The sequence below is a fragment of the Symphodus melops genome (assembly GCF_947650265.1).
Source record: "Symphodus melops genome assembly, chromosome: 8".
In the NCBI taxonomy this organism is placed as follows: Eukaryota; Metazoa; Chordata; class Actinopteri; order Labriformes; family Labridae; genus Symphodus; species Symphodus melops.
In genome coordinates this window covers 11,019,158-11,037,576 of record NC_136698.1, presented here as the reverse complement: position 1 = coordinate 11,037,576, position 18,419 = coordinate 11,019,158, and the positions used below count along the sequence as shown (strand labels likewise).

General features: G+C 39.8%; 2 protein-coding genes across 3 annotated transcripts in view; one reads left to right on the top strand and one right to left on the bottom strand.

The window, feature by feature from the left end:
• On the bottom strand, nt 1-3,340 carry LOC306828571 (protein ANKUB1-like; the record flags this gene model as incomplete). Its single annotated transcript, XM_079351092.1, has 5 exons — nt 1-1,024; nt 1,100-1,214; nt 1,546-1,759; nt 2,737-2,880; nt 3,251-3,340. 5 exons carry the CDS (start codon nt 3,338-3,340, stop codon nt 1-3), a joined length of 1,587 nt encoding a protein of 528 aa, XP_079207218.1.
• A 942-nt stretch (nt 3,341-4,282) lies between these two features.
• rnf13 (ring finger protein 13) overlaps nt 4,283-18,419 on the top strand; it is a 40,408-nt gene continuing 26,271 nt past the window's right edge. Inside the window, exons 1-4 of one of the 2 annotated variants that reach the window (XM_079350312.1) lie at nt 4,283-4,529; nt 7,084-7,233; nt 7,366-7,446; nt 17,209-17,331. In XM_079350312.1, the coding sequence (XP_079206438.1) occupies nt 7,120-7,233; nt 7,366-7,446; nt 17,209-17,331 (318 nt within the window). In that variant the 5' untranslated portion in view covers nt 4,283-4,529; nt 7,084-7,119. Of the gene's footprint in view, nt 4,530-6,978; nt 7,234-7,365; nt 7,447-17,208; nt 17,332-18,419 lie in introns of both variants that reach the window. The other variant, XM_079350311.1, reaches the window with a different exon arrangement.

The following is an 18,419-nucleotide window of genomic DNA, read 5'->3' as shown; positions in this document are numbered from 1 at the left end:
TCAATAAATGTCAATGAAATATATTGTGCCTTGATGGGACCTGTCAGATGTGGTATTATTGCATGAAATAATGTTGTGTACAAAGCAGAGAGACCTGGCTGTAGTCAAGTAGTATATGGCATTTTCTCTTGGTGTTCGACAACATTGGTGAGAGAGGGACTCCAGAGACACAGTTGGAATACGTGAAGATTTAGGTGCTGCATCAACAAACATCGGCCTGGTAATATTTTTTCTGTTGATTGGCGGGAGAGCCAACTTGCCCTTCTTGAAGCTGCTGTCTTCCTCACTGTCTTCCTCCAATTGGCCATCCTTTCTTCTGTTTAAGTCTTGTTTCCACATGTTCTGCATCTCTATGGAGTCACCAGGGTTCACATCAGGCTGCAGGCCAAGTAATGCTGCTCTTCTGAATATGAGGTCTGAAATTGAAAGCAAGTTGCTATTTGGAGCTGCAAAGGGCTGCAAAGCTTTCACCTTACTTCCTCTACTTAGTTTTGTCATAGACTTTCTGGATTTGGAGGACATATTTGGACGACTAAAACCATCTACCAATTCCTTATCCTCCACCCTGGCCTTGAAGGCAGCACTGGGGTATTGGCATTGATTAGAGGCTGCCCTGTTCTGCCCTAAACTCATCCATCGCTTGACCTGTAGGTACACACGCATGGGCAGGGAGATGTTTGACACAGATACTACTGAGTACACCTTGTTGGTTAAGTATCGCACACAATCTCTGTCCCCCCGCTGAAGAGCAACTTTCAAAGGATCATGTCCCTCAGGGTCCCTACAAGCCAAGTTCAGAGGGTTCTTGTTGATGAAGAGTTTGAGGATGAGGAGCTGACTGCTCTCTGCAGCAATGTGGATGGGACACTTTCCGGTGTCTCTGTGGGAGGTTTGGTTGCACCACATCCGGTATGGATGGACCCCCACTGGTTCCTCAGCACGCACCCCCCTCTCTAGCAGCCAGCCTGCCAGATCCAGATGGCCTAAAGAGGAAGCGATGTAAAGGGCAACCTGCATCTGAAACCTGGAAATACAAAAAAGAATCCTAATGGATTAGTTGCAACACTTTCGTCTTTTATGCATGCAGAACATGTCTGACCTCATCACTGGCTTCTTCTCTGATAAGTGGCTCTGTACGGTCGGTCTGTGACCATTGAGGCAACCCTGAAGGAATTCCACCCACCCATCCCATGTGTCCAAACGAAGAGTTGTGCCTTAGATTTAAAAAAAAAAGGCACATAATTCAAACAAATCAACGTTTATCTTCCAAACTATTTGTATGGGGAGGACACTTAAAGTTAAACTGATGATTAAAAATAGCTGACTTGAAAATTAGACCATAGGTAACTTTATCAGAGCTTCAGAAACTCAAACTCTTCCAAATCCATTCAATGAAAAGGACCAGTAAAGAACTAAGTCTCTCTGAAACTATCTATTAAAAAAACAACATTGAATCATTTTAAAAATCTACCAAACTACTCACAAATACAATGTTTCACAATTCACAACATTCATATAACAGATGAAACAGAAAGCAGGCCATACCCACTTCAATGGAATAGTCTTGCAGTTGGTTGCAGTCATAGAGTTGCACACCAGCAGGTGTGCTCAGTCTGAAGGTGCTGACAGGGAGGGCACTTTGCTTGGACACCACACTCTTCAATCCAGCAACAGACATTTGAAGAACATTGCTTCCCATAATTAAGAAGGGTTTCCCTGTCACAGCATTGAAGACACGCATCAAAGGTCTTTGTTCACTCTGAAAAAAAAAGTTAGAAATGCCCAGAAATACAAAGATGTTTTTAATTTTCTAAGCTTGAGAAGCATTTGGCATTTCAAATTCTTTCTGAGAGAAGATGCAGACATTTAAAGAAGAGCATTGCTTCTCATAAATGTTTTAATCACTGTCGTCACAAAAGGGCAGGCCTTCCTGAATATTTTGAAACTGAAACCCCTTTACATTGACTAAAACAGCTAAAAGTCAAAAACACACACAACACTCAAACAAAACAAAAGATGTGAAATGTCAGAGCACAGTGACGCAAACCAAGCATTTAAAGGTCTTGGGAGTGAAACTGAACTGACACACTCAGAGGTTGGTTGAAAACAACTATTTTTATGAGAGGATGTTAAATGGTGACAAAAGCTGAAAAAGGACACACACAAAAGCACACACACTAACTTGCTTTCCGCTGTCAACTTTTACTAACAGTTGCCCTGGTGATGATTCTGCAATGTATCCCAAACAAAAAAAACTGAATAATGGGGACAGACTATCTTAGACCGCTCTTTAGCCTCAGAGTTGACACATACATGGGAACATCTTGTTACACACCTGCTTCCAATATAAAATTAATTCAGTATAAAGATGTATTTGATAATAAATATTCCAAATGAATAAATATAAATTCTGTATGATACTTTTTAAAAGTTCAAAAGCAAAAGATTAAGAATAACATGTTTTAAAAGTTCATTTTCAGCAATTGTATGCTGTATGGTAAGTGAATGGACTGTAGCTGCCACACATTTAGGAAGAATAAAGCTCTCATGACATCAAGTATAAACCGTAGTCAACTGGTTATGAAGATTATGCCAAATACCTCAAAGTTTGAGTGCTATAACTGCACTGCAATTATCAGTTGAAGCAAAGAATCTATTGAAAAAAGTAAAAGAATCACTTCACCATCCTTTCCCGAAACAGCTCTGAATTTCTAAACCCTTAAAATAATTGTATACCTTTATCAGACATTGGATGACACAGCCACTTCTGATCCCTACGTCGCACAGAACCCAGATGTCCTGCAGCGCTGCACCGCCGTAACTCAGCTCCAGGTACTGCCGAATCTGTTTGTCGTCTGAGAAGTGCACAAGAAAATGTTCCTAGAGGACAAAGAGGAAATTTAGGGTGGGCTTTGCTCGAATTTTGACTAAGAAATCAAACTAATCACTTACACCATGTTCAGTATCTACTTTCCCATTTAAACTGGATAGAGGGGGGAAAAGTAACTTTTACATGACATTAAAGATAACTTGTGACAGTCTAATGACAGTTTAATTGTTATTTTTTACTCCTCACAGAAACAATAAAATGTCAAGTTGCACAGTGCTAATGCATACACTACAAACAAGCCAACAATGTCATTAACCATCCAATTTCCCTCTACAAAAGATCCAAATCATTACGTAGATTTCCAAAATGCCAGAAAGAAGATAACAGTGGCAGTCCTTATTCACTAATGTTTTCGATCACCTTAACCATCTGCTTCATTGCCCCCACAGTCTGATCTGGAGGGACATCAAAAGGTTCACATGAGCCTTCAAAGCTGATCACAACTCTCATGGTAAGGACATCCATCCCCTGTCAGTTTGGCTTCTTTGTGGTGTTCTGGTCATAGCAGGGACTGTGTGTTGTAAGGTGTTGAAAGAAGTCTTTGTGGGGAGGGGTCAGGAGTTGGATAGGGAGGGTTTAGGAAGACCAATAAAACTGCAAAGTGGTAAAACAAGTTACTTAAAGCCACAGTTTTTAAAGAGCTGCTCATGAGTACAGAATGAAATTAGTCTTGCTTTTCATTTTGGTATGTATGTTTTTTGAAGTTAAAGAGATAACTAATGACAGTATTTTATTGTATTATTATTTTATTTATGTATTATCATTATTATTATTATTTATTTTTTTACATTTATTTTATTGCTTTGTTTGGTGTGGCACCATCTTTACGCCTCTACCCGACTGCATATAGAGTCTCAGTAATGTCAAAGTAGTGTGTTTATACTACACAGGTAAAGTGTCAACAGCAATATAAAGCAAGAAATAATTTGTTTTATATTTTAATGTTTACTTGTTTCTTTCTCCTTCTTTCAAAAAAAAAAAAAAAAAAAAACAATTTTAAGGCTTGAACTGAATAGGTTTACAGCAATTAACCCAGATCATCCACAAGCAGATGCAGCTCATCTACTATAGGGGGTGCTCTTGATTAAAAAGTGTAAGACCTTTCTGAGAGGGTGTGGGTTATTAAACATGCAGTACTTAATGCTTATTCCTAAATGTATACTTTCTAATCTTAAAATAATAACATTTTAAATACCTAAAGTTACTGTTGTATTATCTCAGAATACACACATCCAGCTAAACAAAGCTGCATACAGTATGTGGGGCGAGCTCGGCTGTTCATGCGACTGTAAAAGGCAGTAAATGGATGTTTCGTCACGTGGATATGTTTACGTCTGGAATCATTTCCGGGATAGAATGATTGGCAGAACACTTCAGCCAATCAAAACCCGAACGTGAAGCGGCGCATGTGGCGGAAGTTTGCGCTATATCACATGAAAGAAGAAGCTAACGGAGAGAGGATTAAACTGTAACGCATACTGTTATATATGTTTATACTTTTGGACCTACCATTCAAATGGGATGAGGTCTATCAATAATAGTTGTGCTTGTTCGTTGGCACGACGCATGGTAGAGGAGAGCAATGTCCCTGTCAGCAGCTGAGTCCGTGGACAAGATAAACCTCCAGGCAGAAATAAAGGTAAACACCCACGACAAGCCGTCAAGCTACATATGTTAGCATTATGCTACAGGACGACCTTTTTTTTTTGATCGTCCATAGCAGACCAACAGCGTGTTATTGCATTTATTAACTCTGATCCAGAAACCCTTAACTGATGTAAATCTATTGACATGATCGCGATTCGCTAAAATAATGTTTAATGTGTAAACCGCAACCCAGCAGTAGTATTTGATTTTCAGGGTAATAAACTCAGTTTAATAATGCTGTTGTGTTGGCAACATGTTTGTCCTCCTTTAATCACACTGTGATTAACTATGAGTCGACAGACCTCTTATAGTGTTGTAATAAAACGTGGCTGTTGTCATTTGATGTTTAGATCATCGTTCACTGTGTCATGAGTGAAGTTGTTTCCACTTCCTCTTCAGTCTATCGTCTGACGCTGTTTTAGTTAAATGTCTAACCCTAACGCATGTAATGAGAGCATATGAAGTTACCATTTAAAAGAACCTATAACTGCATATGAAGACTCTTTTTGTAACATCCAACATATATAATATAAGATGTGATGATTTATGTAGGACAAGTTGGATAAACAGTGACACAGTCGGATGCTGATCCCCAAAGTTTTTTCATCAGTGCAACAAACTCCCTTTTTATTTGTCAGTTTATTATTTCAGCCATCAATCAAAGGATGGATTGAGTGATTGTTCATTGGTGTCACAGTCTGGATATTTGGATGATATTGTCATAGTTATCATCCTTATCTAACTCATCTCATTCAGTGTTTCATATGAGGATGTACTTCAACTGGGGACACACCTTTCTCTCCAAAGACTGGTTCTACATATATATATATATATTTTAATATATTTTTTGTTTTTCATCGTTTCATGTACTGGATTACCTCACTATCTTAGTCAGTGTATTGTGGGTAATAGCATCAGCAGTATTAGTAGGACAGCAGGGATGGAAAGTTACATAACAAATCTCTCTCATTTTACACAGATGTGATTAAAGCTTAGAGTTGAATCTCTACTACTAAAGCATTGTGTGAACTGAACACTCGGATCGGTTTGGTGGATCATGGACGGCTCAATGATTGCTTGTTAATATCGGAAAGACATATCAGTTAATCTAGTCGGTTTTGGCCATATTGATGATACTTTTCAGTAAATCTGATCAAAAGTATTTGGATGGGCAAAGTGTAGTTTCAAAACGTGTGGTTAGTCACAGCTCTAGTGTGACAGTCAGTGTTATGTGCTACCTTTCAAGGATGCATTGGCTTTAAAAAGAACTCATCTGAGTTTTTTAAATAAATAGGGACAGGTGCTTTGACAGCTGTGCCCTATTCCTGTCTGTTAAAAGCCAATGCTGTCACATTAGGTAGTTTCCACTTCTTTATAGTAGGCAAATGTTGTCGAGGCACAAAGATCTCTGGGAGTTTCCACAAGACCAGAAGATCCAGGTCAGTCTCACAGACATTTCTTCATTTCACGACAAAACAAATCCACGTTCTCTTTAAACATTACCTCCTCAAAGGCGGGACGTACGAGGCTTGTGGTTCAAAGCCTTGCAGGACCTTTGCTGTTATTTTTTTTTTCTGACCTGATCACATGCGTCTCTACACTTTGTGAGCTAGAGTAAAAAATCACAACAGACGTGAGCAGGAAGCCTTCAGAGTGTCTTAAAGCTGAGCCAAGGGACTGACTTCCAGTATATGTAATTAAAAGGACACTTATCCCAAAGTCCTTGTCATTGCTTTTCTATGGTCTTCCAAGAATGCACATTGCCTTATCAGAAAAAGCGAGGAAAGCACTTTTCAGGATGTCTGTTAAAATAAATCACTGACTGTCTTCATCTGACAAATTGTTGGATGTATTGTGCTGAGAAGGTCAGTTCAACTTTGATACAACGAGATTGAAGTGACCCTTGTGTTCGCCAAATGTCTTAAGCAATCTTAGATACTCCCAAATTCCACATCACATGGATCCCCAGTGACGGTGTGTGAAGCGTGTGGCCTGAGATAATTCAAAAGGCCAGATGCTGGATGGGAATAGGTGGACCACAGACGACTTTGAAAGTGCACCGCTTCAGCCAAACGCCTGTATAGAGCATGAAACGGATGAAGTCTTTCCCTGTTTGTGAGCTGCCTTTATGTGGCCTGCATCGACCCTGTGCACATCCTCTTACATGCTAACCATGTAGCATTGAGGAAAGGTATAGTGACTTGTAAGTTGCAGAAGTGTGACCCTGCTTCATCTCTTCTGTACAAAGAGCTTATCTTTTCCAATGTGGATGTTTGCATTATAAGAGGGACAGGAAGCTGCTACTGATACAAGCCTATTTTGAGCACTTCAATTTTAATTGACATAATGTCTACATCAGGAATTACAACTCTAGTCGTTTATTATTGTATATGAATAAAGGCCTGTCTTACCCATCCATAATCTTTGGTGTCTCTCTATAGGTGACGACAGCAGGCGGTGTGTAGGGGTTCAGACGCTGGTGTGTGTGGCCGGTTATTTGAGTGTGTGTGTGTGTGTGTTTATGGTTGTGTATGTTTATGAGTGAGTGGTCTAGCATCAGTGGGTTGTAACGTGATGCCAAGATGCTGCTGTCCCTGGGAATGCTGATGCTGTCGGCCACACAGATTTACACCATCTTCACCGTTCAGCTCTTCGCCTTCCTCAACCTGCTGCCTGTGGAGGCTGACATCGCTGCTGTGAGTCCACCTTTACGCTTAATTCTTTTAGTGTGATGCCATCAAACGCTGCGTTGCTGCTCTGTTTGCAAGCATGTTAGCAACATTAACGTGACGGCTACTTTAGATGTCTGGGTTTTTTTTCTCTTTCAGTACTCTTTTGACAACAAAACAGAAAACTTTGATGACCTTCCTGCACGGTTCGGCTATCGGCTTCCCGGTGATGGACTGAAGGTGAGTGCAGAGAAGCTTGTGAGCTTATTTCTTGAATTTATAGCAAGTCATTCAGTTGATGAGTTGATGATCACTCATTCTTAAGCATGTGCTCCCCTTTTATAGCTCCGCTGACTCAAAGTTTAACCATAAAAATGTATAAAAAAAGAAATGTAACCGGTTAAGAGGTAGGAGTTATTCCTTCTATTTTTTTTTCCTTTGATGAATAGGTCACATTTTCCGAGAAGTGAGCAAAAACGTTCCTTTTTATAGCTAGGTAAAAAAAAACTGCACAAAACGCATGCATGATGCTTAAAATGCTTATGTGATCTTTTTATGAATGTTATTCAGACAAAATGTGGTCTCTCTGTAACGCTGGTTGAAATTTTGGTGGTGGGGGGCCGTGACTCTCCTGGTAGCTTTTTTAGCTCCAAACAGTGTTGTTTTTTTCCTCCTTTGAATAAAGTTTGTGTGTGCAGTTCAGAAAATAAAAAAAAATAGATTCAGGTTGCTCAAATTTGATCAAATTGAGATTTACACATTCAAGTTCAAAAATTCACATTGCCACGTCTGGGCGACCCTGGACAGGAGAGACAATTGAGCCAGGATACAATGGGAACTGTCTTCTGGCCTATCAGAGCACGGTCTGGCTGAATCTGAGTCTGACCAATCAAATTTGAGCAACCTAAATCCTTTTTCAAAATGTTTGTTCTAAAAGTTGAATTTTTGGTTACAGAACAAATGTATTCACATGCATGGTTTTCGAGTGTTGAGAATTCAGTGGCGTTTACATTTCAGTATTACGTATCCAGTGGCTGTTCAAATCCAAATAATGATGTCTCTCATTTGCTTCCATGCGTCTTTAAAGTGACCCGCTCGGCCTGCGTTTAGAGCAGAAAAAGGGAGCTTCACTACACCGACTGGAAACGCAAAGTGTGCCACTTGTTTTCAAAGATATCGCTTCAGAGTTATTGACGTCAGTGATATTCGTGTGAAGAAAGCGCGACGAAAAGGTTTTCACGACGACCTAAACGTTAACATATGCGTTGCAAAATGGAAGCAGATTGTAGAGCTCACACGAAAGCTTTTAGATTAAACTGGGGTGGAACTTGAATTAGGCTGAATCAAAGTTTAACGACATGTTATAAAACTGCCCCCAAACACTGCAGCCCTGTGAAGAGAAGTGTAATGATGATGTGTCGCTGCTGTTGTTATTGTTGTTGTTGGTGGTATGAGGTTGTATGTCATCCCCAGCGACCCGCGCACTGGTTGATCCACAAACAGAAGGCATGATTCATGTCTGCTTTGTAAGCTGGGCATTGTGGCATTTCTCTCAGTCAAGAGCTCACTTGTTATTGTCCAAAGGGCTTTGAGGGCTTCGAGGCAGACGATGGATGGAAGAATACTCTGTGTCTGCTTTTGTGTTTGTCTAACTCTGCAAGTTATGCACAGAATTTGGACCTTTGTAATTGCTGCCACGACTTCTCTAATGGAAGGATGTCATGTTGAGCATGATTACGCCTCTGTATCATTTCGGCTTCATCACATGAGTTGTGATCCAAAGTAGTATTTTAGGAATTGAGGCTCATGTTGAGATCATTGTTAGCGTTAGCACTTAGAACAGAACCTGGGATGGTTTCTTACTCCAGCTCTGCTGCCTGGAAAGTGGCAGCAGTGGGAACTCCACTTACACCAGAAAGATTCTGACCTTTTAATTCTCTTAGAATGTCTGAAAATGCAACTTTTCAAGCAGCTTGACCCGTAAACACTTGATCAGATTACCTCGGCTACAGACACGGGGTTTCCCTGCCGTATAGAGTTGTAGCAAACGCCAAGCGAACGTTCCCTACTCGCTCCAGTTTCTGTTATTTGGAACCTGTCAGATAACTGCTGATCTGCTAAAATATAATGGAGATTAAAGAAGATATACTTTGTCACAACCCTAGTTAATTTCATGTATTTATTCCTTAGTATTACTGTTTTAGTGGAGATGTCAGGCATTTCCATTTCAGCAAGCGTGTACAGACAACAGCTGTGATTTATCGCAGCACATGGCGAGATTTAAGCCTAAGAATAATTCCACATTATCACTGTATAGAAGTTTTCTTTACCGGACGAGCTAAAGATTCTCCTCCTTTGAGAGCAGTGATAATACACTTCCCTTCTGTCACTGTGACACATTCACAAAAACTGAACAATAAAGAAATGTCTATTTCTTGCAGCATGTAGGGCTGTGAACATATCTCTTGAACACTGATCAGACAGAGCCCTTTTTCAGAACACGAGGCTCACTGAACTGCCTCCTTTGTTGAAACCTTCAATTAAGAAAAACAAGGACGTTGCTGTTATGTTTGTTTTTTTCCCTTGCTGACCACCTGTCCTTTGCCTTATCTGATTCTGCTCGACAGTAAATAGCCTCAGGTGGTTTTCTGCTTTGAGTTCAAGTGTTTTGTGTTGCATAAACACTTTCTTTCTCATTTTTTTTGGATTAACCAATAACGGCTTCATAAAATGGCCTAATTCGAAGAATTTCCTCAGAACTGTGTCAACTCTTGGTACTTCGTGAATACGGCCTCAGGAGAACTGCATGTAGAGTGAGCCTTGAAAAATACGCCTGTCATTGCAAAACACATGTACTGCCTGCTCAGCCTACACTGATTTCAGATGTTTTTGTTGTAAATAGTTTCCGTACAGTGAAAGAATGTGTGTATTTATTACAGATAAAACTCACTTTAAATAAAAGAATGAAACGAAATGCTGCTGCTCTTTCATGCTGGCAGAAATCTCTGGCATCACAAGGCAGCACAAGCCAAACAAAACCATCTCCGGAGGGTTCCCCTCAGCTGTTAAGGGTTCAAACAAAACCTCTCCTGTTTCCACTAACACAACCAGGCTTCTCTCATTACAAGATTAGAAGACCCCAAAATCCTTCACTGCTCACATAATGAGCGATGAATCATTGAAGAATCTTGTCATGATAAGAGAAAAGTCTAGACACATTAAAAAGTGGTATCTGAACTACCCTTTAAGGCTAATTGAATGTTTCAAGATGCTTTTTATTTCTTTTACCGTATTAATCAGAAATCTTGATATAGTGTTATTAAATTGTTGTGAATAGTCTCGGCGTCAGTTCTTGTATTTGGTCCTGACATACAGTAAATAACATGTTCTCCTTTCTTAGTAGAGTCCACACACACCATTTGGCTTGGTACTTCTATTTTTGTACCGGCTTTCATTTCCCCCTCATAGACTTGACTGTTGACACAGTCAAAGAAATGCTTGAGTTTCGCTTCGAAACTTTGTGGTTTAGACGGTCCAGGGACAGTTTTAGAGCCATGGTTTCAACCAAAGTCTCTAATGAAACATACAATTTGAAAAGTGTAGCATTAAAAAGAAACCTCTTTATTGTTATTGATTATTCATTTACTTCAGATAGATAGATAGATAGATAGATAGATAGATAGATAGATAGATAGATAGATACTTTATTGATCCCGAGGGAAATTCAAGACACACCAGAAAGCAGATTACTCTTTCATTGACCTCCTGCTTTTTAAAGGGGAAATATGGTAATAAAAATAAAATAAAAATCCACATTTACAGTGTTTTTGAACATGTCTATCAACCTGCAAAATTAAAAAAAATTCTTCCAGTCCTTTTGTTTGTGGTCTGCAGAAGAGAAAAATGCTCAGTTTTTAACATTTCTCAACTTGTGACATCACAAATTGGATTGTGGTAAATAAACCCTCTCCTCCCCTGGTATCTCCTGCTAGGGACTCCACCCTAAGCCTAGAGCAAAACTTTTACACAGGTCGGCCATTTTTATTCTCTCTACAAAGGAGTGATGTCTACAGTGAAAACTCAGGGGGGTGCTCATTGCATTTAAAGAGACATACACCAAAACCTCCTCTGGTGCTTGATTCATGTTATATTTGGACCAAAGCACAGCACAGATGTTTCATATAGACCACAGGGGGGCTGTTTGAAAAGGTGGAGAAGGCCTATAATATATCCTCTCAAATATTCTGCCCACATTTTTTTCAATACATTTTACAAGTCATGGTGTTGGATTTGATACAGACTGTTAACTTGTGAGTTGTCCTTAAAGCCGTTGTCATCAAGACATATCTTGAATTGTCTTTTAAAATGACTTGTTTTAAGGATTTTAAAAAGTGTTTTTGAGAAGCACTTTGGATTGCCTGGTTGATGAATTGCGCTGTATAAAATAAACTTGCCTTACAATCGTGAGGAAGGAATTTGATTAAAGATGTTTAGTTCATGGGAGGGCCTCGTAAAAAAGGGGGCAGGAAACACTCCTTCCCCTGTATCACATATTGCTTTGAGTTCATCACACATGAAAAGCCTGAGAACTTTGAGGTGGCACTTGTACATCCAGGCCTTTGGTCTGTCTCTGTCTCTGCATTGTTTTCCCGATGTTGCTCCATTTTTCTCACACAATCCCGGGACATGCGGTTACATTGTGAGGAAGTTTAAACAAAGTCGTCTCAAGACAAAGACTGTCTTACTGTCTTTTCCTAAGTGTCTCAAAGCAGTCATACTGTAGGGCTTCATTAAGGCCACACTGAGATGGTTTGGTTGTTTTCTGTTGTAAGTTGCCAAATGATTAGGAAAAAAGAAAACTCTGAAAATGCTTGTAAAAAGGGTCCAGGGTATTTATTTGTCACAAATTATGTTCCAAAGGGCACAAACTTCAGAAAATGAACTCGGGAAGCCTGGAGGGCCTTCGAAAGTCTGCGGAAGATCCCACAATCCTATTTTATGGAGGAAACTTCTCAGGGAACTTAAAGGTTACCTCAGTTCATTGCTTTCTTCAGTTCTAGTGCCGTGCTAAAATATTTCTTTTTCAATACTTTGTTGTTGGTCCATCCCTCAAAGTAGTGGTTCAAAATAAAATGCGGCATGTACTGAAATAAATGGCAACTGCAAATCACTCCTCCATCTTAGCTTAGATTCTTTTTGTTCATGTGGTGGTTTCGCTTCAGGGCAGAGGCTTTGACTTGTTTCTTGGCACGTTAGCGTCAATCTGAACATCAAAGAATCTGACGGTGGATTCACACAAACTTTAATCTTCTTACAGGACGCCTTAGTCAGGGTTAAGCCTGTTATTAATTCCTGTGTTTCTCCTTAACTAACTGCAAACAGGCTCGTAGTGAGAATGTTTTAGTGACGGGATTAAGTGTGATCACTGTGTAGTGGTTCACCCAGAGAACTAACTCACTCTCTCTCTCTCTCTCTCTCTCTCTCTCTCTCTCTTTCTTTTTAAAACATTCAAGGTCCTTTCTTATTAACCTCTGGATCTTTAAGAAATATATTTATGAGAAAGATCTACAGTCTTCAGTTTGATTTGAACTGCACAGATCAACTTTTCTGAACATTTCAAAAACCAGCAGAAGACGACTCACTTTAGCAACTGGATTTCCTTATTTCTGCAATTGAGCAAAAAATCTTAAAAATAAGTCAGTCTAAAGCTCCACCCTCAGCTGAACATACAATACTCGATGTGTATTAAGGTGTAGAAATCTGTCTACACACGCAGTCTTTTGTTAAGTCCTTGTTTTCCTCTATATCTGAATCATCCTGGCATCATCACGTGCGTAATAAAGCTATTAAGGACTTTCCATATATCCTTAGTTCCTTGGTTTGCTTTTAAAATGCCCAGCGTGCTCTTTGGAGAACATTATAGTGAAGCTTTAAGGCTATAAAAGAGGATAAAACAATCATTTCCACACTGAGCTGAGGTTCTCACTTTACAACAAAAAGAAGCACAGGGTGTCTGTTGCGAGAGCGTGGGGATCTCTGCTAAGCAGTTGGCGTTTTTAGGAATTATTTTAATATCCTAGTTTGTTGCTCTTATGTTCTACTTGACCTTGAAACCTCTACTCTGCCTCACTTTGATTGCTTGGTCTGGGCCGAGTGTGAATCTCGTCAGGAGGACCAATAACTGCCTTTCATAAAGATATCGCTGCTGCCTTGAACTAGAACATCACTATTGGTTATTAGGAGCGGTTAAAGAGATACACGGTTTATTCAGCTTTTATACCTTTAAAGTTGTTGAGTTATTACAGTTTTGAAGTCATTCCCCTCTATGGTCAGATCATAGGCTGTTACTACTGGAAAGGCCTCCTTCGCAGCCGTTACCTGGAGGGGACTCTCCTTGGGTCTCTCACACCCTAGTGGGTCCTAACCACTTTAAAGCAGAGTGTCCCTGCCCCAGTCTATGTTTCCCTCTCTGGTATTGGAACAATGGGGATAAAAAGCTTCTTAGCTTAGCCTTTTATCCCTTTGGTCCGTCGTGGTCCAACGAGAGAAAAATATTAGACCCAAAAGGAGAGGGTTTTTGTACAATGGAAGGTTTCCTTTTATTTTATAATACCACAATTGATGAAATACAGAGCTTACAAAATAATACAAATCCGACAAAAGAGTGCTCTTCTCACAATGAGTGACTAGAGCGAAATAAAAGAGAATATAAGTCAATTGATCACAGGTGCAGAACAAGTGTAGATCAAAAGTGAAGGAAGACCGAACCAGAGAGAAGCCGGTGCTTCCCTCCTGTATACTATGGCAGACTCTCATGACGGTTTCAGTTTACATGTTGGGTTACTTCAAACAGAATGTAGCATAAACAAGACGTACTGTATATGGTTATCTGTGTGTGTCTCATGCAGCTGCAGGACACTCTTTTATCTCTAACAGGGCACTTCTGCGTACCCCACTATGTGAGCAGTCCATTACCCCCAATAAGTTTTACAGCCTGCACTTCCACAAGCGGTTTTATGACCGCCAACTATTCTAACACATAATATTATGACACTCCTTACAATATTATAAGTACACATGCATGTAATACATATCAACTTTTTATGATAAGGTTTACGAAAGTTAAAATAAGACTTTTGTGATTAGGTAAGTTCAGCCTGAACTCAGCTTGAGTGGAAATTCTCCTGTGAAGGGGTAACAGTGTCAGCCGAGCTTTCGTCTGATGAGCAGTCTCACTTGCTTCTGGCCGGTGTGGTGAGGTGAATCGTCTGGGATCTTTCAGCATGTCTGAAAGAGACGAAGCCTTAAAGGAGATTTGGTTATTTGTTTTATGAACACAAATACAACTTTGATTCAAACCCTTCTCATTCTAATATATAAATAAATATATAAAATATAATATATAAATATATAAAATATAATATATAAATATATAAAAGTTGTAGCTATGTCATGAATGAGATGGTTCCTTAGGAATATAATAGAATGTAGTTAAGAACATTTCTGCACAACAGGCCACTTCAACCTTTAATTTTAGTTAGGTTTAGGGTTAGGCCTAAACCTAACCCTAGTTTTTATTTTGATCATCAACAAATGACACTAATTGATCGGAACAGACAACATATTGTACGTTTGGTGTAAAGGGTGATAACCAGTATGCCATCCTTGGATACCCGTGGGGCTCTTTGGAAACATAACAAAGAGTAAGATCGTTTACCTGCTTTTTGTAAAGCGTCTTTTGATAACATTAGTTTTGACTTGACGCTATACAAATAAAGGTTGATTGATATTTGAATACTGAGCGCAAAGTTTAACTTATTGAGCGAATGAATAAAATGTAAACATTTTGTCCCTGGTCTGAATTGGGGATAAAGACTACAGCTAGATGTGTGAGCTCTAATACCATTTCTACATCACATGCTCAATGAATACATTGTACTCATTCTGCAAATTTCCCAAACGTTGACACCTTTATCCAGGACTAATGCAATACCAGGAAATGTAGCTAATCTGTTTTCCCCCTGTGTCGTTGTTTCTCAAGTACAATGAATGCACAGAAATTTGCACAAGAAATGCTGATTATTATGCAAAGTATTCGCAGCTCACGCTTTTTGCATGAGCTCCGGCTGGCACATGCAGACAACAGAACCTCAGTTCATTGAAAAAGGAGAAATACAATATGAAAAATGGGGATAATTGTTCACAGATCTTTATATAATCTTATTTTATATATTGGTAATTGCTTCTCATATTTTATTTTATTGAAGTACTTGTTATTTTATTTAACCTTGTTTTTTCTTTTGGACCAATAAACCAAGACAGAATTCCTTGTATATGTAAATGTCCTTAAAAACTTTAATGCAACAAAAAAACGATGTCAGATAAAGGCCTCCCGTCACACTGCTGAGACTCTGACAGAGCACTAAGGTGGAATATTCGAGGACGTTTGTGGTATATCCTTGCAAAGCATTTCATATTTCAGTGTACATTCTCAGGATTTCCCGTCCGGCCTCAGTCATTTCCTGCTTTTTTTTTTTTTTTTTGCGCCCTTTTGGGTGCATTAGGCATTTCTGTCAGGTGTTGTGTTTTTGAAGATGTGGGGGTTTTTTTTGTGCCCAGCAGAGGGCACTCTTGACTCTTGTTTCAAAGCCTTAAGAAGGAACGTGAGGCAGCAACACAATGATGTCATTTAGCAGCTAGGCAGGGAGGAGGCACCCAGAGGTGACTGGTGGGTGATTCCTCACGTTTCACCCCTACCTTTTTTGAACGTCAGGCGTTATCAATGTTGAGCTGCAGCCCTTCCTGCTGTTGTGTCTCATTGTTACGTTTGTGATTTAAATCTGGTGTGTCGCTGTCACAGTCATTTTCCTTATGTTGATCAGCTGCTGCGTTTGAGTCACATCAGCGGCGCAGACGGTGAGATACACTCAGAGTTTCTGTGAGCTTCTTTCATGAGAGAGAGAGAGAGAGAGAGAGAGAGTCCCTCAGCAGTCCACATTTCCTGTCCAACACTCAGCCTCTGACATACAGTCAGACACACACACACACATTGGTGTTAGTTACAGTTGCATAAGAGCAGCAGGTATATCACATCAGCTCCCTCCCTCATCTCTTGTGTATTTTTCTTTCCCCGTCTCTTTTTCATCTTTGTCCTCCGTTCTGGTTCTTTTCTCCTTCTCATCTGTCTACCTCTCTCTCTCTTTTTTTTCATCTTTCTATTTTTGCCCCTACTGATCTTTTTTTTTCTTCTTCTCTCTTTCGTCTACATTACAGTGAGTGTCTGATTTCGCTCAGCCTCTGTATTTGTGCCTTGTGTCTTCGTTTCTTTGTGTTTTTTTCCCACTCATTTGTACATCCGTGTGTCACTCTGTCAGCCTCTCTGTCTAACCCTCTCCTCTCTCTATCTGCACCGCAGCAGTCACTTTGAGAGCTGCTGTTTGGGAACGCAATGAAAGACAGAAAGCTGCAGAAAGGGAGACTGGAAATACAACTGTAAAGAGTTTTACCAGAACTAAGCTTGTTTGTTTTTGAATTAAAATCTGAGATTAAACTATTTATCTGATTAAAATCAGATACATAGTTTAATCTTATGGAAATGGCAAGATTATTCTTCATAAAGGTTTTCAGAAAATGGAAAAAAAAGCAGTTTTCAGTGCTGTTGGTTTAGTATGTAGCTGTGAATCCTTTATGTGGTGTATTGGGATTTTGGAAGTAATTTTCTGCTCGACCCTTCCTCATCAAACATAATGTAAACTGACTAACTTTCCCTTCAGCAGCTTCAGCAGTTAGACCATAGCGCCTCCTGTTTAACTGTTTATAGAAATCTACCAAAAAAAAGTTCATAAAGAAAAAAAAGTACTTGGCGTACATACACGATGTTATTCTTTAAACCTCATTAACTGTTTGGCTAATAGAAATGACGTATTGTGCTTAAAGACCCGGTTGTAAGTTTACTTGTGGGTTTCTCTCACGATGTCACATCTTCTGATGTCATCCCTGCAGGGCTTCCTGATTGGAGCACGGCCTGAAAATGCGTGCGAGCCCATTGAGCCCCCGCCGAGGGATAACTTGACGGGCGCGTTCATCGTCCTCATCAAACGCTTCGACTGCAACTTTGACATCAAGGTACAGTGTTCGCACCGCTCGCTGTGTATGTCTGTAAATGGAATCCAAACACAACAATTTCAACTCGGTATGTAAATAAAACATAACCAATACTTTCAGTGCAGCGTCATTGTGGGATCTATGGCCCTTTTTACTTCACTAAAAGGCTTCTATAGTGAAGAATAGTTCTGTTTTAGTGTTGCTCTAATGCATAGGAACACATGGGTATAATTGAAAATGCTTTTTCTCAGCAGCTGTTCATTTGAAATGGCAAGCTGCCAAAAACTCTTAATAGTTTTTTTGTGAGGATCTGTACACAGATGTGCGTTGGCTCGCGCTGCGTTTCAGTTGCTGCTGTTTTGGAGTCAGTTTCACTGGAACACTCAGATCAGCTGGTTTGGAAGAGAAAAACAGGAAAGCGGCCATTTCCTAAAATACAATTTCCTGTATGAAAATGTATCCCGTACTATGAGCTCTGTCTGCTTCTTCTCCTCCTGCTGCTAAAGTTTTTTTTTTTTTTTTTTTTTTTGCGGAATTGAAAAGTTCTGTGTGCCAGTAAATCATCTAAAGGATGAGCAGAGCGGGTCTCCATTAGTCGACTGAGGCATCAGGCCGTGTGCGGCGCAGAGCGGGGGAGGGCTGCTCATGTCGTTTTGTGGGTGAGACAGATGTTCAGACGAGAAGATGAAAAGAGTAACAAATAATTGTGTCCGTGCAACTGACCTTCCAATGAAAAAGTCAGTCTATTAAAACATGTTAGCTTAGTGAACTCCTCACTAACACGCAGCCTATAAATGAACCCAGCAGAGTTAGACTGGGTTATCTACATGTTTCATGGAAACACATTTCACCCGTTGTTGATTTGCATGACCACATGAACTGTTAGTATGCATCCTCCGGTTTCATCAAGCTCATACCAGTGAGTATTGAAACTCGTAATAAGATCATAAATTAGTTGGCATTACTGATCAAGTGGGATCAGAGGAACTAAGCACTTATTTGTGGCCTCAACATTAAAGAAATAAAGAATTAAAGCCCCTCTTCTGACTCCCAAGGATATGATTTATGCTGCAGTGAAATGATTCATAGGGAGTTCTTTTTTTTTCGCG